This window comes from Notothenia coriiceps, unplaced genomic scaffold, assembly GCF_000735185.1.
Source record: "Notothenia coriiceps isolate Sejong01 unplaced genomic scaffold, NC01 NC01_scaffold00024668, whole genome shotgun sequence".
Taxonomy (NCBI): Eukaryota; Metazoa; Chordata; class Actinopteri; order Perciformes; family Nototheniidae; genus Notothenia; species Notothenia coriiceps.
In genome coordinates, this window is record NW_011357369.1 from 1,870,523 (window position 1) to 1,895,163 (window position 24,641).

Genomic DNA, 24,641 nt, shown 5'->3' on the forward strand with positions numbered 1-24,641 from the left:
TTTGTGACTTGCAGACCGTTTACATGCATAAAAACCTTCATAACACACAAGGGGACGGGTAATAACCGGAAAAGCATGACATGGGACCTTTAATACAAGACTTTAATTGGCTCAGGGTTAGATCATGAAAACATAATGTCGACATTCAACATAAACTATTGCACATATGTCAGTCATGTAAATACAGTAGATATCAGTACAAACTAAATGCATGAACGATTTACATTATTACATTGTTTTTTTGAATGAGGTACACTGATGCATTCAGTTTATAATAAAAATGTTGAACTTAACTCTTTATTCTTATTTTAAGAGATTTATTTTGTTCTAGATTTATGTGCTGCTTTATTTAGCTAGAAGGCCTGATGTGCAACTCAGTCTTTGACCCATGAAAAGAGAAAAAAGGTCTGCCATGGTTGTTTATAGCTCTAAATATATTGGTGTTAATTAGTTAAAAAACAAGAAACAACTAAAGAAAAGGCTTTATTTGTTAACTAAAAACAAGTGTTTTGTCTTCAGAAGAAGCAGATTACTTATATTCTGTGGATATACAGTGATTTGAATTACAATAAACAATAAAGAAATCAAAGAGCAGCACAGGATACTAGGATAGACACTATCTAGTCTTATTGATTTAGATGTAATAGATAGATGGTGTCTATCCTAGCTTTCAGGTACTGCTTTGTATGCAGTGTCTTCATGTTCAGTGGTTTTTGAGTAGCTTTTTTAACGTCATCAATGAGTGAACCATGCGAAGATATGATAGAAAAATCCTTTGGAATAGAACATACATTCAAGATAAAGGAGTAATAATTGCTCCAAGTTGTTTGTGGGGATGTTATAGTTCAGACATTCATGGGTTCTCCCAGCTCAAGCAGCTCGAGTCTCACAGTGGGCCATTTGTGTTTGATTTTCAGCAGTCAGTCTACAAGGCCGTTGAGAGACTCACTTCACCCAACTGATACTGAGTCGTAGTTTGCGACAAACACTTTTCGTCCTGGCCTTTGAAGTTGAGCTTGTGAAATTCACTTGTGATGGCTGACAGAGACTTCCCCTTTGTCTCAGGCAGGAAGAGGCCGACAAACAGCGCAGACAGCAGGCAGACGGCTCCGAAAGGCACAAAGCAGAACTCGCTCAACTCACTCTGTAAAATAAAGTAACAGAGAGCCATCAGACTGATGTGAAGATATATAAATGACTGAAATGTCTGATGATGTGCTACAATTTGAAACAAGTTTGCCTGTTCTTTTGTTGTTTATGTACACAATTACAAAACATTATATTATTGGGAATGTTTGAACTAAAAGCTTAACTTCAAATTCCATATCAAGAAGGATCAGTAGGGGATAAAGCCTCAGTTTTAGACTATGAACTCTGGGTGGCGCTATACGATGACTTTTGGTATTTATAAGAAGTTAATCATTGGGCATTTTACCCTGCTTGTAGTCTTAAGTCACTTAATCATTAGATAAATCAACCCCCCCATCTCAAGAAAGGCAATTAAAGAGGTGATGTTTCATTTAATATTATAATAAATAGATTAACCATAAACCCTTTTTTTTTTTAAGCATGTTTGCTTGTTATTTTATATGGAAGTTATAATTACATTTGGTCTAATAATGATATTACAAAATGATATAAAAAAAAAAAACAACAACAATGAAGCATTCAATTTAAAGGAAACAACCAAGAAAAAATTCACCAAAAAAGGACTAGACTGAAAGTACAGCATACAATATCTTAATAATCTTTCACTACTAGGTGTTATGTGTTTACCACCTTATTTGCTCATTTTAATTTAATAATTTTTGTATTTGTTAATGGACACTCATCGTCTATCACATTCCAGCAGTAAACTCCTTTGACAGATATTGTTCATGTAAATATAGCAGAGTTGGAGATGGGAAACAAACAAGGAGCATGTTTAAAATAATGCTTTAATTTTCTCTTTTGATAATGTTGCACTCTACTTTTTAATTTCCTCAACGTGTGCGTATTTATTCATTGTCTTTACATGTGATGTGGATGTGAAGTGACAGACTGACCATTAGAAAGGGAAAGATCATCCCCATGATGAAGAGGTTGAGCCACATCATGGAGCCCGCGATCATGTAGGCGGCCGGCCGAGCCGTCTGATCGAAGAGCTCCGTCGGCAGAATGCCAGTCACTCCAGCTAAAGAAAAACAAAAACACATAGAACAGAGCTTCATACCACCTCTATATTATTAACAATATAAATATAATCTGTCTTTTATAGCCTGACCCGTACTGGTTTTTGATAACGCATAATAGTGATAAGTTGCTTCATTACAGTAAAACTCGAAATTGTCATTGTCAAAAATTTTTATTCAAAACATAATACGGAAATTTCTTATATAGTATTAGTAGTTAATTTATTTATCTGGAAGGCTGTGATTATTTTAATTTCATGAATGCATCTTGATGTGAAATTGTATTTATTTATTTGTTTATTCCACACATGGCAGTTATTTTAAAACAAAACATGTACAACTTTACAACACATGTACACTTATACTGGTTTATTTTTATAGTGCATGATGGAAAGGAGCAGGGAGAAGAAAATCTTATTTTACCTACCCCTTCTTACAACAAAATAACAACAAAAAGAAAAGGAAATAACCATTAAAAAGTCAAATAAAAGCAATATTCTTTCAGTCGCTTACAAATACTGAAACATAAAACCCGAAGACAATCAAAAGTCAACTTCATACTTTCTAATTGTGTTTGTATGTTTTAGATTTTATCATAGTATATAAAAAAAGGCTTCAAACAGACCTGGTCCCATGCCAAAGCTGAGGATGTATGTGAATATGCAGGCCATGCTCAGGTACGGCATCCAGGATGTATAGTGCTGTTTGCATGTGTACAGAAAAGAGAAAAATAAACAGTGAGCCTCTCAGAAAAAGAAACCAGATCCCTTTCAAATTTCATAAATGAATGATAGACTTGTGATGCTCAGTTCACTGACGAAACCTCATATAATAATCACAACTATGAATTAGCATTGGACTAGTATAACATAGGTTATATGTGGGTAGGTTAAGTGATGTTAAATACCTCAAATGACAGAGCAATTGTGAATACCACAGCCCAGATTGTCATGAAGATGTAACCTCCCATCAGCATGAACCTCCGACCTTTACGCTCAATCAGCAGGTTCTGAAAAACATCAAAGAATGGACATCAGACTCTGCCCTTCACATTCAAAATAAATCATATTTAAGATTTTAAAACACTAAAAACACTTGTTCAGCAACCAATGAACTTTTGGAAGAACATACATAACGTTCATCTGTTTGCAACTCATATCAATATTCCAATTACTGTATAGTATAAGAAACTTGTAATCCAAATCCTTGCTAGTCTTTGCCACACAGCAAACAAAGTTTGCACTGTTTCTATTATATTCTATTTTATTTACTTGCACTATTTTCTCTGTGTTATTGTGTTGCACTGTTGGACGAGCCTGTGACCAGAGATTTTCATCGTCCTAAATACACTCAAGCTATGAACGAATGACAATAAAAGCCTTCAATCTTGAAAAAAAAAATCATACTCTAATAAATATATAATACTAATGCATGGCAAACATTGTCTGAATATTAGAATACATATTTGTTTCTTGCTTGTGTAATTTATGAAAGTATGGTAACTTTTGCAGGAAAAACATAGAAGATGCTCGTCAGTTTTTATGTAATTCTGGTACAAATCATTATTTACTAGACACTGCTTTTATTTATTGAACGAGTAGTTATATATTAGACCAGTGGTTCTCAACCTGTGGTACGCCAGCTCCCGCTACTGGTACGCGGGGGAATCTGAAATGTAAAAAAAATATATCTTTTAAAAAATAAAATGTATTTAACCTTTATTTAACCAGATGAAAACATTGAGACAACATCTCATTTACAATGCTGACCTGGCCAAGACGGCAGCAACTTTACACGTTCTTACACATAACACAGACATGAAAAATACAGAAAACATAACTAAGTAAAGAAAAAGGTAAGAAAGGTACACTACTTATTACTGCAAGAGCAGCTGGTGGTAAGGAACTCAGACAACTTCAATTTAAAACAGGCTATAGGGACAAGTGCCATCAGTTTGAGGCTTGATTGAATAACATTAATTACAAAATAAATCATACTATCAAAATACTACAACGAATGAAAATAAGCTTGAAATAATTGAAACTGTGGTTTAAATAAGTTATAATAGGCTATTGTTGTTTTTAGATTTAAACACAGATTTAGATTAAACACATAAAAAAGAAAAATGTATTTCTGGCATTGCTAATGACGACCATTAGGCCTACCCGCGAACGATTAGCGAACGTTGCAAGCAAGCTAAAGAAAGAAGAAAGCTGAATGATGTTAAAAACGTGGCTCAAAACGGGAGGTATTCGGAAGAGAGGTACAGAGGAGAATATTACCTTATTACCTATATAATATATTATATAATATAACCTTATAGAATATTTATTGTGTGTGTGTGTGTGTGTGTGTGTGTGTGTGTGTGTGTGTGTGTGTGTGTGTGTGTGAGAGAGAGAGAGACTGCTCTTTGTACATAAATAATGTTATTATGAATACATTTGCCTCTGAGTCCTGCATGAACTGTGCATAGACTGTATTTGAACATTGGTCATATGGTGGTACTTGGAGAGCCAACTATTTTCTCAGGTGGTACTTGGTGTAAAAAGGTTGAGAACCACTGTATTAGAGATTAGACAATATGCTTTCTTGCATAGCGTTGGATTAAAGGATTGACTCAAGTCTCGGCAGTAAATATGTAACTTGAGCATCATAAATGACAAACAGGGAAACAGTGACACTGTCTAAGAGTAACACATTTGACTTTTTTGACACATTACTGTAATACATTATTTATGTTTTGTACTAATAAACTAAATCTGCAAAGTATTTGAAACTGTCAGAACAATTTAGTAGAGTACAAGAACATGTAAAAAGCCCTTTAATAAAAAAAAAATCTCCATGGTCTATTTAAATATATCCACTACTTTTTTTCTATTCTCTACTTAGTTTAAGATCCTAACATTTCTTAATTCCTTGGTACTGTAGCTAATCTAGGAATTACTACTAAAAAAGCCAAACATCATATGTGTAAGTGTGGTCAACTGTTAAATAATATGTAACGCCTGTTGTTGTCACAGTACGCTACATGGGGCTGTTCTTAGTCCTTAGTCAGCATTAAAGCTTTAAGAGTAAAAACAAGTCTCTGGTTGCCTTTGGCGACTTAATCTGTTCTTGTTACTGATACTTACACACAATATACATGCTGTGAGTTCACATGTACCAGTGCCAATAGTGATATATTGGATTTTATCAGGAGATACTCCAGCCTCTTTAAAAACATATGATGCATAGAAGTAAATCTGAAAAAGAAAGAACATGAGAAAATGTAAGAGTGCTGCAGAGCTTCACTACAACTGCTTCAACTGTTACAGTAATAAGCGGATTAAGCCAGCATTTTGTAAAATTACTAACTATGTTAATACCCTGCCTGCTCCATAGAACTGTTAAGCATGTGGTTAAAAGCTTTAAAACAAAGCAGTACTTGCTCAGCATTTTCTGATGAGAACAGACTTGTAACTGCTCTGTAGGGTTAGACATTTCATCAATACTTAGTGAAAATGACAGACAAGACAAAGCCTTATAGTCAAAACAATAATTGGTTTTCCCACATTATTCAGTGCACATTAAAGCTTCATCATCAACATACATTATTAATACAACCTGCGGGAACACAAAGAGAGACACACACAAGTCATCTCACATTTCTAGTCAACCTTCAACAGAGAACATCTGATACCTAACTGCAGCTCGGTACCGATTACACAGATCCTTTTGTGTTGTAATATTTTCTGCACACACCCACCCTCGCGTTCAGAAACACACAACTTTTGTCCTTCTTACCGAGTCGTTCCCACAGAGCTGCATGGCACTGCTGATGACCATGACAGTGATGAGCTGCCAGCGCACTGAGCGATCAGTAAGCAGCTCCCATGGTCCACGGGGCTTCATGCCTTTGGTCGCAGCTTGTTCCTGCAGGATCTCGTCGAGCTCGCTGCTCTGGACCTCGCAGCCTCGCAGCCGTCTCAAAGCTAACCAAGAAAAAAAAAAAAAAATTAAACGACCTGAAAAGGTTTTCTTCTGGTATTCTCTGGCTCTGGCTTTATTCTATGGTTCTGAAATATTATCCTGTGTGTCTCTTATAAAGATATTTCATATTGTTTATTGTGTTGGGTTCACAGCAGTGGCGGAACATCAGTAAAAGGTCTCCTATTATACTATCTTTAGGCCTATATAGGTCTCAGATATATACAAATATTTAAAAAACATGTCTATGAAGTGTTTTGCTCAAAATACCAAACAGATAACCCATTCCAGCCCTGAGACTGCCAAGGCACACTCAGCCCTGTTACTAAAGTGCTGATTCTGGGTCAGTAGATTTAAAAAAGAAAAAATAAGAGAGTAGAGCTCATGCAGGAGAATTCTACAGCAAGGATGATTTCTGAAACAGTATGAAGCTCAAATGCTTTTTCTCTCGCAGGTTTACCACAAGGTGAGTACCTTTTTATATCCAGTTTCTTTACACATACTCTCTCCAGTACAGCGTTAGCTCTGAGTGTTAGCGATGCTTGCTAATGTAAACACAGACCATATAACTTCCAAAACACGTTGCGCATTGTTTCTGATACAGCAACGTTTCTGATAGGGCCGTGGGCGTAAAGCCAGCTCACATTTCCGATATTGCGTCATATTGGCAGGGAATCTGGATCAGCTCCGTTGCACCCCCATTTTTAGAGATGCGGGTAAGGAGGAAAAGAGAGAGGGTTGTATTTTCGGACACTTTGTGAGTCTCCTGACACACCAAGGACATTTATGTGTAAAAGACATCAAAAAGTGCATTTTGCATGATAGGGGACCTTTAACTGAAGGTACTAGTGTGGTTTCAGTTTGGGATGTGCTAAGCTACTGTCTCTTGGGTTTCACAAATACTATTCAACTATGTTGTTCAGGGAGCCTTTTCTTAGAAAGCTATCCCAAATGACATAGCACCGCACCCACCGTTAATACAAGCCTCTTTGTCCCCCCTGTCGATTAGTAGGTATCTGGGACTCTCAGGGAACCAGGGCAGGGTAAGGAGCTGGATGACGCCAGGAATGGCATTACTGGCAAGAAGATACTGCCAGCATGGCTCGCTGCCCAGAATCTCTCTGTAAATAAATAATCCCAAGTGTTACTGTGGATATCTTTGACATTTTTGAATAAAGGAAGAGCCTGTTTTGAGAAGAAATTGGACTCTGTACATACCTGATTCCAACCACCTGTCCTAATACGACACCAAATGCTGTGAAAACAGCTGATGACAAAGAGACAGCCCCTCTTAAGTGCTTTGGTGCACTTTCTCCAAAATACATGGGTTGCACATTCATGCTGACCCCTGCAAAACACACGGGGGCTTTTTTAGTTAATCTAAAGTTATTTAGAGTTAATTTAATGAAAACATATACACATTGACTGGCACGGACACACACAAATGACATACCAGCATTTATTCCTACCAAGACACGTGCGATAATGATCATCTCAAAAGACTTGGCAGCTCTGCTTGTCACAGCTAGGAGTGCTCCAGTCATGAGGAAAATGTTGTTCAGCAACAGACATTTCTTCCTTGGGAAGGGAAACAAGGACAAAATTAATAGACCACCACTGTTGGTGGTCAACCAATTTCAGTCTTAGAAACACACACTCGTGAACTTTCTGTTTGGTCACAGGGATAAGTAGAGTTGTATTATGGAAATCATTAAAATAATTCTAAAACCATCAATGACCATGTCCTTTTCATATTTTCTGTGCAGTGAACGCCTTGTACAGATGATTCCCATGTGCCTTAGAGTTTCTTTATTGTAGAAAAACTTAATTGACACTGTGTTGCCTGTTTTGTTTATTCATTACAATGACCATGAGCCATGTAGTTTATGTATAGATTCAATCCTTCTGCTATAAGATCTCATGAGAGCATCAAATGTGTCTTCATCCGCATTCCAAAATAGTGCCCTACTCCTGTTTGAAAAGTATTTGCTAAAAACTACAGAGTGCATCTAATGTAGGAAATGATTTAGCCTTTTTTTAAATAAAGTTCATATGTATGCACACAGGTGATAGAGGAAAGTAAGTCAATGATCTTTTTATTCATTGATACAGCCAGACAATAAAATACAGCAGCTTAATGCGCCATCTTATTTTACCTCCCGAAGCGTATGGTCAAAGGTCCTGCGATGAGGGCCCCTGCAAAGCCCCCCAACGAGAAGATGGAGACAATGATTGTCCAGACCAGAGTCACCTGGTAGTCCTCCAGCTGCATGTCCCAGCGCTCCAGGAATGTCTCATTGACGAAGGCTTGAATAAACTGGGAGAAATAACATCACAATCAGCCATACAAGTATTTTTCAGTTCGCAAAACCAAGGCAAGTTAGCAAAGCAGTGGTTATTGCTGACACTTATTACCTCAGTTTATCTGTCTGTCCAAAGTTTATCGCTCAAATGTATCTTAAACAAGATCCTGCTTCCAGAATAAGTTTCTACCCAACAATAAATGTTGATGTGAGAATAACTTATCAAAGACACAATGAGCCCAATGTTTGTTACTTATCTGCATAGATCTACAGGGAGAGCTCACTACACAGACATAAGTAAGTATAGATTTACCACAGTGTTAATGTAAACACTGGAAGACGTATTAACACTTTCTAAACCCTCCAGCACCTCATTAGCTTTGCATAGAAGTCAATATTAATATACATGGCTAAATCACACACACACACACACACACACACACACACACACACACACACACACACACACACACACACACACACACACAAAAATACACAGCAAGCCTCATACCTGGCNACGCATATTAGGTGACCAGGTGGTTAGCATACTGCATCTTCTTTATACTCTCCACAGGATCCCACATTGATTGACTTAGGTAGGAACAGTGTGACAAAAAATGAATCTCACTGACGTCTTCAGGTGATGTTACTCAGTTCTTGTCACTATCCAGGAGCAGGGAGGTGCATGCTGACACGTGGGGTTTCATTTAATAAATATATCGATGAATAATTAAATGTAAATACATAAATCGCTAGCACACATTACGCGTTACAGGCAGGTTTTAATGCATTATTTCACCCCTCAATTAACATTTGTGTATATTTCATGAAAAAAACTGTTGTGCAATTTCAGACTTTAATACAAAAACAATTGATTTCACAACTATTCAATTTCAAATACTACGTTTTGCAATTTAGCACACGTTTTACCTTTTTATAATAAGAAATATCAATAAAGAATACACTTATTGCACTATTTAAGAGCAATATACATATTACATGCCCTATTGACCCCTCAGCAAACACTAGATGCCCCAAGGTTTTTATATTTCTTTAAGGAATAGGCACAGTTAAAAAGTAAACATCTTAAATCGAGATTTGGACACAGGACCACAACATTAGATAGTGATGCAGGACTTGCCTTTACTTAAGTGGCAAACATATTTGTTTAACTTATTCAATGACATGCAGTGATCCTGGATATTCTCACTTGCATCTATGTGAGGGTTTATACATTAACTGGATTGGTGTAATAATGTCCTTACTATTGTTCTGGACAAAATATTGTGTAAGATAGATCTTTAAAAAAAAAAAAAAAAAAAGATTTAAGGAAACCTGTGCTTGGTAATGTCCAGCAGATGGAGCTAGTTTAAAATGTTCACTCTTGTTTTATTTTTTTTCAGGTTGTGCATCTCAACAACAGAAATGTAATCTGTAAAACAACACACCAAACTGCATTGGCTATTGCTTGATTACAGTTTACAAAATTAAAGTAAGTGTCCTCATCAATTTAATTAGAATTTTAAACTTTAAAACCATCTCGATTCACCAAGGGAGATGTTGCTGCATAACTGCCAGCTAAGTGATACAAACTAGGAGGAATAGAGAGTAAAGAGGGTGTTTTAGCTTCAAGGCCACAGATAAAAAAGGTAAAGAAGACTATACACTCGGTTGGATTTTGAGAACAATGGTGAGTAGAGTGATTTACCTCTATTATTGAAAGCCAGTGTTAGAAGACATGCTGTGCACAGTTTTGAAATATAAATAATTCCCTGCTGCACTTTCCTGGAAAGTCTATCGGCTTTCATGAACCATGAGACTTAGTGGCACTATTAAGTTTACAAAAGGTAAGAGAATCACCAACGCATACTATACAAATTATGAATATCAGACCAAGTTTCATGGACAATTTGGTGAATGAACAGACAGGCTATGCTTTTCTTATGCTTCACAGCTTTAAATGAAGAAAATAAATACAATACAAATAATTAGTTATAATTGTAATATATATAGCCAGTTGATTAATGAGACTTCTATATCTGCAAGCTTTTTGTATTTGAAATATATATTTATAGCAAAAAAAGATAAATAGTTTGATTATATAAAATATCCCTTAAATGTAATGATTTAAATCATCAGATATAGACTTAAATGCACTTAATAAATACAAGTGTAATATTGAGGTCAAATTGAGAGGACACCCCTCCCTCGCTGCCTCTAATTGGTCAGCCTCTGACAGGATTACACTAGTTTCCTCAATTGAACACAGAGAAGTTAAACGCTCGGACATCCTGCCGGAGACTCTCTTGCTTTTGGCTGAATCAACAAGAAAAGACTGAGTTACTTTTCTACGACCGTGGTTCAGATGTGTGTAATTGACATTTGTCGACACATCCGCGCAGTGATAACGAGATTACATTATGTTCCGCGCTGCTGCAACACTAATGAGTAATGTGGTTTCTTAGCACACGCTCGCATTTAAGCCATCCTGCACGTCAGTTTACTTTAGTTTAGACCACAAACCGGCACGATGACTCGGATTTTCTGGGATACAATTTTTCTCATAAGCGGTGAGTTTCTTGATTTTTGCAAAAAATATATAATTGTTGTGGGTCTCATTCTGAAACATCTGTATAAATGCTTTGGTTAATGATAACAGTTCGCCATTATTGCCCCCTGTTGAATTGTATTATTTGATATGAATTCACTTGACTGACTTGCAATGACAACCATCACAATATTACTATCAAAAGTTTTTTATATACTCCATATGCATTTTGTTATTTGTTTTGATGTGCTTGATGGTGTTTTGTTTATCCTTTATGGTGTCCCTGATTATTTTTTTGTTTGTTGGTTAAAATAAAACCAGAAAAAAACGGAATTCTTCATAGTATGCCTAGTGAGTATAATACCAAATATATATATATATATAAACCAACCTTTTGATAGATAAACCGACATTTTGATGGATTTCTTTCTTATATATTTTTATGGCTTGACATTTTTTTTTAACTTTATTACATTTCTTATATTATCTTCTTTTTACAACAAACCACAATTTCTGTGATCATCAGCTGGTTTCAGCCTGTAGTACTGTTGGCGTGTCTTCAGAGGACTCCCGTATATATTTATAGAGCTTTTGTCTCATCCTTTTAGTGGATGCCTGACCCTGTTACTATTATTGGGTACAAGTTACTCAATGAAGCATCGATGTTACAATGAAGACACAAACAGGGCGGACCACTGGGACTAACCCATATATCAGGATATGTGACACATGGTTTTCCTTATGTTTGAAGTAAAGAAAGTAATATATATGTTTTATATTCCTATAGGTACTTTTACTTTTACTTCTGTGATACTCAATGGTGAGTTTACAGTGAGCTTCTTTTTGGCATTTCTTTTGCTTTTTTGCTGTTAGTTCTATACATAACAGATTGTTATTTTCCTCTCTGCAGGTTCCTTCTTTACATTTGGAGCAGGACCGAGTAATTCCACAATAATTGAAGCCAGCATTTCTATCGATACAAACTCCACTGCTGCTCCGAACACCTCAACAATCAGCTCTGCAACAACAACTCTCACTTCTATCGCCCCTGCTACAACAACTAACACGCCTCAAGTTGAAAGTAAGTCCCAGCACAGTCACGTCTTGCCAGAAAGCAATCCATTATGGTAGTAATTCATTTGAAAAATGTTTTGCAGTCTGTTTGAATTGTTCCTATATGATATTCTATCATCATGGATGGTTACTCTTGTATGTTTTTAAACCATAACATGTCATTTTAATATCTTGAACTTTCAATGCCCATTAAGGGACAGATGTCGTACCTTTAGCAGGTACAACTGTCAATGTTTCTCTGTACTTGTGTCTTACAAATGAAATAATTCCAAATGTAATAGGTGAAGGTTCAAGCTCATGTTAAGCTCATGTATTTCATATTTCTAAATGCTCTCAAGACCTTGTTCAGCTATCACTGCAGTATTCTTAATCGGGTGTCATATTCCTGCAGTTATTTGTTTTAATTTGTATATTTTCTCACATCGTGACCAAATGACATGTTAACAGCCTATTTTCCTCTCTGCAGATTCCCTCTTTACATTCGAAGCAGGACTGATTGATTCGATAAACATAGAAGCCAGCATTACCATCCATACAAATTCCACTGCTGCTCCAAACGACACAACAAGCAGCTCTGCAACAACCAACAGCAGAAACACAACTACAACTATCACACGTGCTACAACAACTACCGTCCATCCAGTTAAAAGTAAGTCAAGATGCAGGGGAAGGTTTGACTTATCGTCAAGCTGTCTCCAGGAAAAATAAATCACTGTACTTCAGATACATCACATCCTCATTGCGGCCACTCTCACATCAGCTTTGCATCACAGCAGGGGTTGTCAACACTGTAAAGCTTCCCATTGAGCTGCAGTGTATCAACACATGCAGACTGAGTGGTGCTTGCTGATAATTGATCCTCTTAGCGTGAGTTAGGGCAGCAATTGTGGTGAATTAAAGATAATGGGCAGAATATACAGTATGAGCTTTACATTTAGCATTTTTCACAAAAGCTGCCTGTACTGTATTGCATTATGATTTTAAATACACACCCTAAAGGCTAGTTTACATCACAAATTTCCTCTCGTTCGACTGCCAAAATCACATGTGAAGGGAGAGGGTTGGTTTGGCAGATGCCTTAGGGACAACAGAGGGCTTTCACAGAGTCTAAATGAAGGAGACAATACATGTAGGCTGCAGTCCAAAAGCCCATTTACCGTTGGAATGGAGTGTGTGACGAAGGCTGTAATGCAGCTATCTGTCTGCATGCTCATCCTCCTTCCCACCCCTGAATGCAACATTGTGCATCTGTTTCTGTTGCTGGGGGAAACACTGACTTGTGTTGGACTCGGTTACGTAGGAATTTGTCTGACTGTACAGTTAACGTGGAATTAATCTCCTGATTTTGTTTGGGTGTGCATTTAATGTGATATTTTTATCTGTCGAATTGAAAGCCTAGATAGTTGCAAAACCCTAGAGAAAATACATCTATTTTAAAGGCTTTAATTTCTGCATAGAGGAAAGTGCCTGCAGCAATGTGCTCTCTGCGGAGTCTCAATGTTGGTTGATGGATGGAGTTTTTTGTTTGCAGCGTCTCACTCACCAGGACTTTTCTTGACTGTAATTGTCCCTCCCAGGTACAATGTGAGATGTAAGCCACAGCGAATCCACACGCAACTCGTAACAAAAGGCTTCAGTCTGCCGCTGGTGGCGTGGGTGTCAGCTTTAGGATTTAGTACATGCTGTACATGCTGCAGGCTTAGGTTATTTTGAGACTTATGATATTCACCTGTGTCATGTTATATACTTGGCATATATTTGATATTGTAATTAAGGAAAGAGTTCATGCGATAAATGACTTGATTCATGGTTCTCAAAGTGCTTCTTGTAGCTAACGACTTTACTGTAACCTTGCTGAATGTGAGCAAGTGGTTTCATGGAGGAAAGGCAGTGACTCCTGTTCTTTTAAAGGTTTCCTATTATACTCTTTTTCATCAATATATTACAGGTTACAGGTATAGAACATGTCTCTGAAGTGTTTGGCTCCAAATACCAAACAGATCATGCATTGTAGCATCCCATAATCCCCTCTGTTTCAGCCCTGTTTCAAAAGTGCTGATTCTCTGTCTGTTACTTTAGATGAAAATAAGGAGCCCCTCCCCACACCCCTCTGAGAGAGATTTGGTTAAAAAGAACACAATGGTGCTCTAGGAGGAGATTGAGGTGATAAGGTGGGGGGGGGGGGGGTTACCTTGGTTGGTGATTGGCTAATGGTTACACAAGCCAAAAAATCGTTATGACATCATAAAGTGGCCAAAATCTGATCAGCTTATTTTCAGACAGGTTTTTATATAAATGGATCAGGACAAAAAGTGAGTTAATATTTTTTCCTGGAACTTTCAGAATCTCTTTAGACAGAGGGGACACATGTTTATGTATGAAAGACATGAACAAGTGGACTTTGCATAATAGGTGACCTTTAACAAACCTTTGTATGTCTCTCTGAAAATGTCAACTCTTGTCCCACAGAGTTTGTGGCTGCCGCTGTCCAGTCTCATTTCGATAACTGTCCAGACTCACATCACCATTTCTGCTTCCACGGAACATGTCGCTTCCTGATATTAGAAGAAACACCTGCATGTGTGTAAGTTGTTACTATCTTAAAGTGATAATCCTGAATGTTTTTACTTTCAAAGAACTGTCTGTTATGTCACTAACTATTCCAGAATAACCTTCCAGTATTACAAAATGGGTGTCTATGGAACGTTAAATATACAATGCAAACATTGTTCAGCTGACTCTATCTGCTCACAAGACTGATCCGACACAAATCTACTAAACTGTAGTGTAAAGTTACAGTAATGACAGTTATTTTCATTCACAGGTACATGCAATCAACATGGGTGTATGATAATTGCAAAAGAATAGAACAACATGGGATTTTTACAAGAGTTGGGACTCCCCCACTCAGACAATAGTCCTCAAATGTCAATGAAACGCCTAAACTGCGGTTTTTAAATCTAACTCTTTGCATCCAATTTGGTTGTCCGTCCTTGTTGCAGGTGTCACGAAGGCTTTGTTGGGATGAGGTGTGAGCATGCAGACCTGCTGGCTGTCGTAGCAACCAATCACAGACAGCAGACCGTTGCCACAGTGCTGGTGTTGTGTGTGATTGGGTGTGTCCTGATCATGGTGATGTGTACACTTTTACAGTAAGTACAATTTGGCATATCTTACATATTACAGTATCTGTTCACTGGATTATAAAGGATACGATGTACAGTGTGTTGGATAACTATCATGTAAGCCAAAAGATGTTTCTTATCAGGGAAGAAATTATGAACTTTGAGGAGTTTCAGGATTTTGGTAACTTGAGTTTTCTCCTGTGCAGCTGCTGGTGGAGGCAGGACTATCGCAGGCAGATCCGTGCACATCACCACGTGACAGAGAAGCATGGAGCATCTTGCCATCCTTCTGAGAGCGGTACATTACTTATGTCATGTTTATCTTATCTTATATTATCCTATCTTATAAACAATAAGGTACAAGTGACTGGCTTTCAGTCACATTGTATATGGTTGTCTGCAAATTCCATGAGAAAAGCAAAATGAACAATGTATTTTTCTTAATACAAATTTCAAATAATTTTTACTTTTGTGTTTTATCATTTTTATTTTATTTATTCTAAAAGCAACCGTTATGAAATTAAATTTCCTTCTGTGATTAATTTTTTTTAAATTGTGTGGCTAAGAAAGGTTTAAAAAAGACTTGGATACACAAATGAGATTTGATGAAAGTAGTTAAAATACTGTCAGTTTTATCGGAAGAGATAGTGATCCTCACAAGGAAAGAGAAGTCTAAACTGTTTACTATTTCTCTATCAGTGGTTTGAGAAGACGTCTTGCTGGATGGAGAGCTCTCTGCATCCGTCCGGCCCACCAATCCTCAGGATTACATCCAAAGACTCGTCCAGAGGCAAAGCAGCGTTATCGTCCATGTGGCTGAGCGAGACCAGCTGGATGTGGGAGGATAAATGTTCAGGGCCATTTTTCCCACTGACTGGGCCCTTTGACCTACAGCACGGTAGGACGTGTTTACTTCTCTCTTCGAACCTGTAGACGTACACACAGAACTGCAACAGTCTGTTTGAAGCTCTGAGGATGAAGTGGCTGCCCACATGGGGAGGGTCCCATGTGTCCTGGTGTCGGTTTGTGGCCAAGAGGACCCGGGAATGATCTCCGAGGCCAATAAGCATCCTGTGTGGAAGTCCATTTGGAAAAGTGATATGTCTGGGCTGTGGGACAACAAAAATCCATTTCAATCAGACGACTCTGATTCCCATTTCTGTCTTTTAATAACTTTGAGCACTTTTCATCAGAACTCTACAAGCACATAGGACATTTAAAAAAAAAATGGTGGTGTTGGAAAATTGATGCTTCAAAAAAAGTTTTTTTAGTGTCCATTTTTAAAGAAGGAACTCACTTCACATGACAGGAATGGTAATAAGGAAAGACTGCTAATGGATTTAAAGCCCTGGACTTCAATCAGTAATAATACACACAGGACATACAAAATGATTTGATGACTCCGGTTTGTCTACTGAAGCTGAAATATTAGTTTTATTTTTTAATCCTGAGCTGTACTTGAAGGTGTTCATGCATCAGAGGTGTTTTAATTTGCAAGTTATAACTGCACCACATTCCTATTGTATTGTTGCACTTTTCCGCATGCTTGCTTAATGTTCATAAAAAAATTGCACTTACTGTACAATGTAGTCGCTTGAAAAAGTGTCAACATATAGAGGGATGCCAAATACACTTTGCCTGAATGAGCACTAAAGGGACAGGCCCTCAGTTTGTACACATAAACCTGCATGCATGCTCTTAAATCACTGCTTGTATTTTTAAAAACACTGAACACTTTTTATTTTTGAAAAGTGGTGTTTTATAGTATTGCATCTGCTTTGGATTTAAATACTTTTAAAGAGAAAGCGCCTCTGAGGGTTAATTTAAAACAAGATATTTAAGATTTTCTTAAAAAAACTGGAATAATACATAATATTGTTGCTAACTGACTCCAATGTAAAGTTTGTATGCGTTTTGTGTTATAAAAATAACCACAAAATGAATGTGATGTGGTATTTATATGCCAAATCGAGGGGAGGACACTTTGTTTACAGTACGCGGTGACATTTCCATTCAGAATATGTTAAAGTTTGTTATTATGAGTAGATGTGTAAATGTATGGTGTCGGTATAAAGTCATGGAAAAAGTTGATCTTCTAATCCAATATCAATTAATTTTGTGAGATTTATGTTTTCACAGTTGGAAAGCCTTTATCTGCTGTCGTTTTCCAATTAAGAATAAAAAATGCAAATGTGTATGTTTGCATATTTCTTATTTATGTGATCATTACCTGCTGCTCCATCTCTCTAGTCTGATTCATCGCGTGACCTTCTTTTCATTTCTGAAGCTCTTTCATTTTTTTCTTCTCTTTCTCTGTAAATACCCCGATTTTCTGTCCCTCTGCTCCTCTATTTTTCTCTTCCAATGAATATTTCAAGACATAGAAATGGCAACATGTTAGCCTGAACCCCGGGCCAAATTCAACAAAGGGCTGAACCCTTGAGTGCATTTATAGCTGAGGGAAACGTTTCAGCCCTCTTCTGTATTTCCATTCAGTTTATTTATTTGTCTTTTTGAGTTTACAGAATCTACACCCATTCATGTTAAAGCCTTTATCCGATGTGCAAGAATGCGTCACATGCATCCTGTTTTTTTTTACTTCCATTGTGTGTCATTGGGTTGCCATCTTTCCTCTTAACGTGCTGCATCTCCTCGGCTCTTTCCTTTCGCTCGCCATATGAAGAGCATCGTTTTGTTTTACAATCCCATTATGTCTGCAATTGGATTTCAGTGGAGCCCTTCAGAGCCGTCTGGCTGAGCCACTAAACCAGCTTTGAATTAAGGAGCTCTTGTGGGTGCTTTCCTACAGATAAACAATACACTTTAACATAGGGAGAAGCACAAGTGGAAACACATTAAATGTAATGGGAAAAAAAGGGAAAAGACAATGTAAAATAACATTTAGTAGATTTAAATTGTGTAATACAAGTGGTGTCAACTTGGGACATTCCCTTTAACTCTTTAAATCTGATTTGGAAACATGTCAATCCTAATTTCCCATAAGAGGCTGAAGCTCTGCTTTGAATGCAATGCCATGTGGGTCTTTTCCCTCTTACTGCCCTTTTGATCCTCAGCCCAACATATCTGCCTCTGACCAGATGGTTTGAAATAAGAGTATTTACAGTGGCATTAGGGTTAAGCAACCGGACCTTTTTGCTGCTAAGCACTGAAAACAAATCATTAGAAATGATGAAAGCTCAGAGCTTCAGTTAAAGGGTCAGTTAACTTAAACACATGAACAAATGATTGTACACCGGACAGCTTAATGTGATGTCTTGATATTTATATTCATGTTTGCTAGTTGATGATTGAAGTTTACATATGTTTTAGAGAGTTTGACATACGTTCTGTCTCCATTATCTGGTTTAAATGGACAGGTTTACCCTAAGCTTTTTGGACCATTTAGTCCCATTTTATTCAAGGAAAGGCAGCTGTTTTTTTATTGAAAAGTCTCGATTTCTTTTCAAAAGCTCATTTCATGTGACCCAGTGAATCAATGCAGCATTGTAATACTACACTAGAAAAGGAGGACACATTGTTTTTTGTCGGATTCCAGTGTTTTTTATTTTAATATTTCAATGAAAATTCAGTAGTTTCTTTATCTACAAATCTCAACATTCTAAATATAAAAAAATTGCTAAATTAAATACAAATAGATGTATCCTACTAGTCCATGGTATGAATACTTTGCATCAATTTGGTGTGAATGGGTCACAGGACATCGAAGCTATTGAAATAATTATGATACAATAAATTATAAAAATAATAATTCACGACACAATAATAATCAAATAAAGTCTGCCACAAAATAGATTGTTCCACCATTTCATTGTTGATACTGAACATATGTAATCACTGGCAATAGATGTTGAGTGAGAGATGTTTTCAGTCATATTAGCTGTACATTAGTTATTTAAAGCCTGAAGGTTCACCCTTTTCAGTAAACTGGGGCTGATATAGGGCCAAGAGCTCAGTATTTATCTTATCTCTATACACTTGCTCCTTATTTGTTTTATTAATTATTCATATTTATCTTTTGTTCTTTACTCTTACTTGTACAGTACATCTTTCGGTTTTATTCTAAGGGACCTCAATCTCCTTACAGGATAAAAACGTTTTTTCTAATATTAAACTGTCCATACCGGCCCTGAGGAGGTCCCTTCCTAATGTGATTCCAATGTTAGCAATGAGAGGCAAAATTCTAAATCCTTTCTTGTATTTTCTATAACAAAAATATATTGTCAAGTCATCTCTCCCTAATGTGACTTGATAAGACTGTCATTGTGAAACCAAGAGTTTATTTTCCACAAAAAAACTCAGCAATTCAACACTGTTCCAGGGAAACGCAAAGAGGGAAGTTTGTAAAGTGGTTGATTCCACTCAGGTCACCATGGCTACATCTCAATTAGTTCCCTAACTGAACCCTATTTAGTCTCAGTAGCTTTGCACTTGACCCTTTGATCTTTTGGTATTAGTTCATGTGTTGCTGGAGCTGTGGCGGCAGCTCCTCCAGGGAGCTGAGCCGATGCTCTGCAGGAAGGTCAGGGTGTTTATGCTTGTTGTCTCTGTCTAACAGGAACCCGTGGAGGCCCACAGAGCGAGAGGCCAGATAATCGTTCAGGTAGTGGTCCCCAATATGAGCTACGCTAGCAGCTGGTACTCCACATTTCTGCAGCGCCTGTTCAAAGATGGCTGGACTTGGCTTTGCTATTCCTGCTTTCTCTGAAGTTATTAAAAAGCTGAAGTGAGACAGCAGGCCACAAACACGTAAAATCTCTTTTAGGCGGTTGTCAAAGTTTGATACCACGCCAAGCTCCAGTCCTAGAGAAGAGCAACTCTCCAGGGTCTTCTTTGAGTCTGGAAATACCTAAAGCAGAGCGACAAAATACACCTGTAAGTTAAAATGTTATGTGGTACTTAAGTCACTGCTGTTAACATTAATATAAAAAGCAAACAGTAGTAGCTTTACAAAGCAACAAGCTAGAAACTGATCCTAAAAGGATTTTGATGATGACTGTGATTGCATACAAAAACCTTTACACATTTAGTTTTGCCTAATCTATGTTTTCAAACTAATAAGAAGCTGTATTTCCGGTTACAGCTGCATCTGTCAGACAACTAAAAAAACATTTAACTATTTTGATGCAATAACATATCAATCTAAATTGTAATTAAAATGGTAGAAAAATAAGTTTTCAGATATCTAAAATATGGACATTTCTTGTATTTCTTCGTTTTATATAATATTAGAGTAAATATCTTTTTGGACTGAAAAAGACAAGAAATTAAAGACATCAATTTGCACCTTGCAATACTGGGATGGCCATTTCCACTATTTACTCACATTTTACAGATGAAACAATTGAGAAATAAAATGGAAGATAAATAACGATTGTATATTCTTTAGCTGCAGCCATATTTCTGATGCATTGGAGAAGGAGTTTGTGTACATTTAACATTTTCAATTATTATTAATTCTGAGTGTATGCAAGGTGTGTGATCAGTCCTTCACCTCCCAATTCTCTGCATCACAGAAGCTATAATAAAGGTTGTGAGCCATTACATTGAGCAGGGCCGGGTCCTGCACCCTGCACTGGGAGAAAGTGTCCCGCACCACCCTGATCCACCAGGACCGTCCATCCAGGCCCTGACTGATGCCATAATTTGGGCTTCTGCTAGAATGATGTCGATATGCCTTAAGGAATGCAGCTTCGACCTCCACAGGATTGAGGTTCAGGCCCACTCGTTTAGCCTCCTTGCAGTACTGCTCTCCGACAGACGCACGCACCTTCAGCAGGGTGTCTTTCACATCCCATAGCACCCAGCGCAGGGGAGCTCGCATCACACCTACAGAGGAAACACCACAGACACAGGACAGATTCATGTCCAAGCTACACACGAGAAATCATTCAGTAATCTCTATACGCACTAGAAAAAGGCCTGTCATGTCAATCACATTATTGATTTATTGTAGAATATATGGACATGACTTCAAACTTTCTGTCTGACCTCAATATTGACCATTGTGGTTACATAAGTGTTTGTTTACATAGGCATATAGACATAATTTGACCCAACATGTTGCCAAAATAAGCAGCAAGGTTTGCCGTACCATAATAACACTTGGGCATTGTGCAGACAATGCATCATTTAACTGAGTCGAGGGTACATTTTTTTTGATGTCTTGGTTTTGTTGTTTTATTTAATGTATTGAGTATCATTTTCACATTCTTATTGCAATTTTGGACTGTGTAGGGTGAACTTGCATTATTAAGCTGTTATATTATAACATTTGCTGAACAATGTTCTTAAAATCATAAAAATATAATTTATTGCAATCATTTCTTGAAAAATATGATTTCCAACAAAAGTAGTTATGACCCGTATTACAATACTGTAATTGCCCTTTTGAAATGTTTTAAATTTAAGTGGCAATAATCAAACCCTTCTATATCTAAGGTCAAATATGCCAATATTAGGCAAAAGAGGTCTAGAGCAGGTATTTTTATAGCTGACATTTTGATTTGTCATAGTGGGATAAGCATGAGTGTTACTATCATTAACATTAAAGCACCCACAAAGGTGTTTTCAATTACTCTGATTGGACCATTGCCTAGGTTAATAGGTGTGTTAGTAATTATAAGGGCATCAGACTTGGAAAAGTGCCAATGAAAATGATAAAGATGTACATTGCCACGCCTTAAAAGGATATATATTTTCAGGTAGACTAACTCAAAATAGTCTGGGTAGACCTTTTTCACAGCAGACATTTTTGACATGTAAGAAAACCAGTAAAGCACATTTGTGTTTATTATGACAGTAAACCAGCATTTACAAGCACCCTGAAACTGCTTATAAACAGAAATCAGCAAGTACCCTGAAACTGCTGATAAATTGAAATCAGCAAGCACCCTGAAACTGCTGATAAACAGAAATCAGCCACCACTATTTAAGTATTCCCACCCGTGTTTTTCCTACTGTCACATGTTCAAATGTCCAGACAGAAATGTGCTTTGGTTGACATGGAAATGTTTTGCTGTATTGTTACTGGCATTTTGTAGTATAAATGTCATTAAGAGTAGTTTGGGGGTAAATTCATTGACTGAAATGTTAAAGATTATCTCTGAAAGATCATTTTCAATCCCTGCTGACAATGAAGCTTTGTGATCACAGTAACTACTAAAGCTTTCGTCACTATCAAAATATAATATACAAAAAACGTTGTTAATCAATACCTGCTCACATATACCTCATACACTTATTAAAGTTATAAGATTAGAATATTGAAATACATAATATTTTCACATTATATTTAAATAGTAAAACAGGAGTACATTTGTTAAAAACAAGTATCAGGTTTGAGGGAAGAAGAGTTTTTCCGAACTATTGAGAAGAAAATTCAGAAAAACCTATAATGATACAAATTAGTGCTTGTGAATAAAATATTTTGGCATATAGAACAGTTAAATGAATTAGATATTCAAGAGTGCCATCATCTTGACCATGATAGTAACACATTAAAGATTAAACGAGTGGTAAAAAAAGGCATTTTAACATCCAAAGAGTAAGACTCAGATCTCAGATCCGTCCAAAAGGTGTGCGAAATTTCAAAATGCATAAATAATGAAAAATGGTTTTATGTTAACAGAAGGTAATACTAAATATAAATGCAAATATTTAAGCATTGTTTTAACGAAATACAGTTCTTAAGGCAAGCTATTCCCTCTATCAATCATCAATTTTAGACCTTCAGAAAAATGTACGTTACAGCTTGTAAAATATATATATAATAATATAAATATATAATTATACAAATAAATAATAAGAACAATAAGAATAATAAAGGGATGTCGCTAATCAAACTATAAAATAAATAAATATAAATCAAAACCTATAAAATAAATAAATAAAACAATATAAACAAACAGTAAGAATTAAAGGACCAATTAAAAGGGGATGTCGCTAATAAATAGCCAATCTAAAACTGTCATGACCTATGCTATGTAACGTTGAAACTACCGTAACGCTACCTAGCTGCGCAATAATTATTTACTTGCAGGCTGTAAGCTAACACTACACTCGTTGATATAGTATCATACTCATTTATTTTCAGGCTTAAGTTAATACACGAAGCTATGTAAGAAAGATACTCCAGCAAACACACAGTACACAAGTTGTGACAGTTTAAACGTACCGTAGGCAACCCTTCGCCACTGTTGTCAACACTGAGCTACGGTAAGCAGCCCGTCTTCTTCTGCGGTGTTTTTATTTTTTGCAGGAGCTTCTTCTTCTTTGGTTTTAGAGGCGGTTGGCATCCAGTCGTTGCATTACCGGCCTCTACTGGATTAATAATACAACTACATTTTACATTTACCTAAAAATAAGTACTCTCACACACATTTCTGTCAGGTCTCCTGTTGTTGTGGGGTCCACGGTTACTGTATGATAATAGCCATATTTAACAACACTTATGTTATTCTTTCTGACCTTAAACTTAAGGAAACATCCTGTTTGACATGTGTACTCTAACTTCAGCTCAGTTTGCTTTGTACCAGTCATACCAACTGATGGTGAGAGGTCAATTCATACCGCCAGACTTCACCTATACTTATTTTTAATGGTTTAAATTACATGAGAATTTAAAACTGCAGCTCCTTTGTTATATGTCAGTTGAGGTGGTTCGGGCCCCTTGTAGGCCGCCTCCCTGGGGTGGTGATCCAGGCACGTCCAGCTGGTAGGAGACCAAGGGGCAGACCCAGGACCAGTTGGAGGGATTATATCTCATATCTCCACGCTGGCCTGGGAATGCCTTGGAACCCCCCAGTCAGAGCTGGTTGATGAGGCGATGGAAATATACATTTGGGGCCATTTGCTGGAAATGCTCTCTCTGTGACCCGACTCCGGATACGCGTTAAAAGATGGATGGATGGATACCTTGTGTTGTGTGTCTTAGAAATGTCATATAAGCGTAATGCTAGTAAGCTAATATATAAGAAAATGTGTGTGTGTCTAAAAATAAGAAAGTTAATTAATGTGTACCATCACATTATCATGTGTGGTACATGTTTGACCAGTTGATGGAACAATGACGGCCCAACTTCGGTATCTTTCCCCAGGAGAAAAAAAGAACGGTGTATCTAAAGTGTTGATCTTATTGTTTATCATTAAGCTATGCAAATTATTTAAAGGTACTACATACATGTATTATAGTATAAGTACCATATTTACCTCAGTGGACAGAACAACTTGATCTTTTCAAATGAAAACTTTTATACTTAAGAAGAAACAAGGTAAATAACAATAAAATGAAATCTGTAAGATCTGGATTTAAAGCTGCTGTTTTTAGCAGACGGACCAGTCCAACAGTTCATTCAGCAGGGATTGCTGGGGGCCATGGCTCTTGGAGGCGATGTATTCTTCGTGTTGAGCCTCTGCTTTCAGCCAGCGTTTCTCC

At 37.0% G+C, this 24,641-nt stretch overlaps 3 protein-coding genes across 5 annotated transcripts; 1 reads left to right on the forward strand and 2 right to left on the reverse strand.

Annotated features, from left to right (window-relative positions):
- Positions 1–81: 81 nt before the first annotated feature.
- On the reverse strand, positions 82–8,963 carry LOC104955676 (solute carrier family 2, facilitated glucose transporter member 11). Its single transcript, XM_010783060.1, has 11 exons — positions 8,952–8,963; positions 8,294–8,454; positions 7,591–7,715; positions 7,356–7,485; positions 7,110–7,258; positions 5,955–6,142; positions 5,303–5,413; positions 3,079–3,180; positions 2,797–2,872; positions 2,046–2,173; positions 82–1,144 (listed from the first exon to the last, which is right to left on the reverse strand). The coding sequence occupies exons 1-11, from the start codon at positions 8,961–8,963 to the stop codon at positions 926–928; spliced, it is 1,401 nt and encodes a 466-aa protein (XP_010781362.1). The 3' UTR covers positions 82–925.
- A 1,709-nt stretch (positions 8,964–10,672) lies between these two features.
- tgfa (transforming growth factor, alpha) lies at positions 10,673–18,633 on the forward strand. Of its 2 annotated transcripts, XM_010782884.1 has the most exons (8): positions 10,673–11,010; positions 11,776–11,808; positions 11,899–12,069; positions 12,529–12,711; positions 14,532–14,646; positions 15,065–15,214; positions 15,394–15,485; positions 15,887–18,633. In XM_010782884.1, exons 1-8 carry the CDS (start codon positions 10,971–10,973, stop codon positions 15,892–15,894), a joined length of 792 nt encoding a protein of 263 aa, XP_010781186.1. In that variant the 5' UTR covers positions 10,673–10,970; the 3' UTR covers positions 15,895–18,633. The 2 variants fall into 2 exon arrangements, with proteins under 2 accessions (XP_010781186.1, XP_010781187.1); XM_010782885.1 differs by lacking the exon at positions 11,776–11,808.
- An 89-nt stretch (positions 18,634–18,722) lies between these two features.
- hdhd3 (haloacid dehalogenase-like hydrolase domain containing 3) lies at positions 18,723–23,465 on the reverse strand. 2 transcript variants are annotated; one of them, XM_010782883.1, is made up of 3 exons: positions 23,382–23,465; positions 20,751–21,034; positions 18,723–20,054 (listed from the first exon to the last, which is right to left on the reverse strand). In XM_010782883.1, the coding sequence occupies exons 2-3, from the start codon at positions 21,027–21,029 to the stop codon at positions 19,659–19,661; spliced, it is 675 nt and encodes a 224-aa protein (XP_010781185.1). In that variant the 5' UTR covers positions 21,030–21,034; positions 23,382–23,465; the 3' UTR covers positions 18,723–19,658. The 2 variants fall into 2 exon arrangements, with proteins under 2 accessions (XP_010781185.1, XP_010781184.1); XM_010782882.1 differs by having other exon boundaries at positions 20,700–21,034.
- Between the last annotated feature and the right edge of the window lie 1,176 nt (positions 23,466–24,641).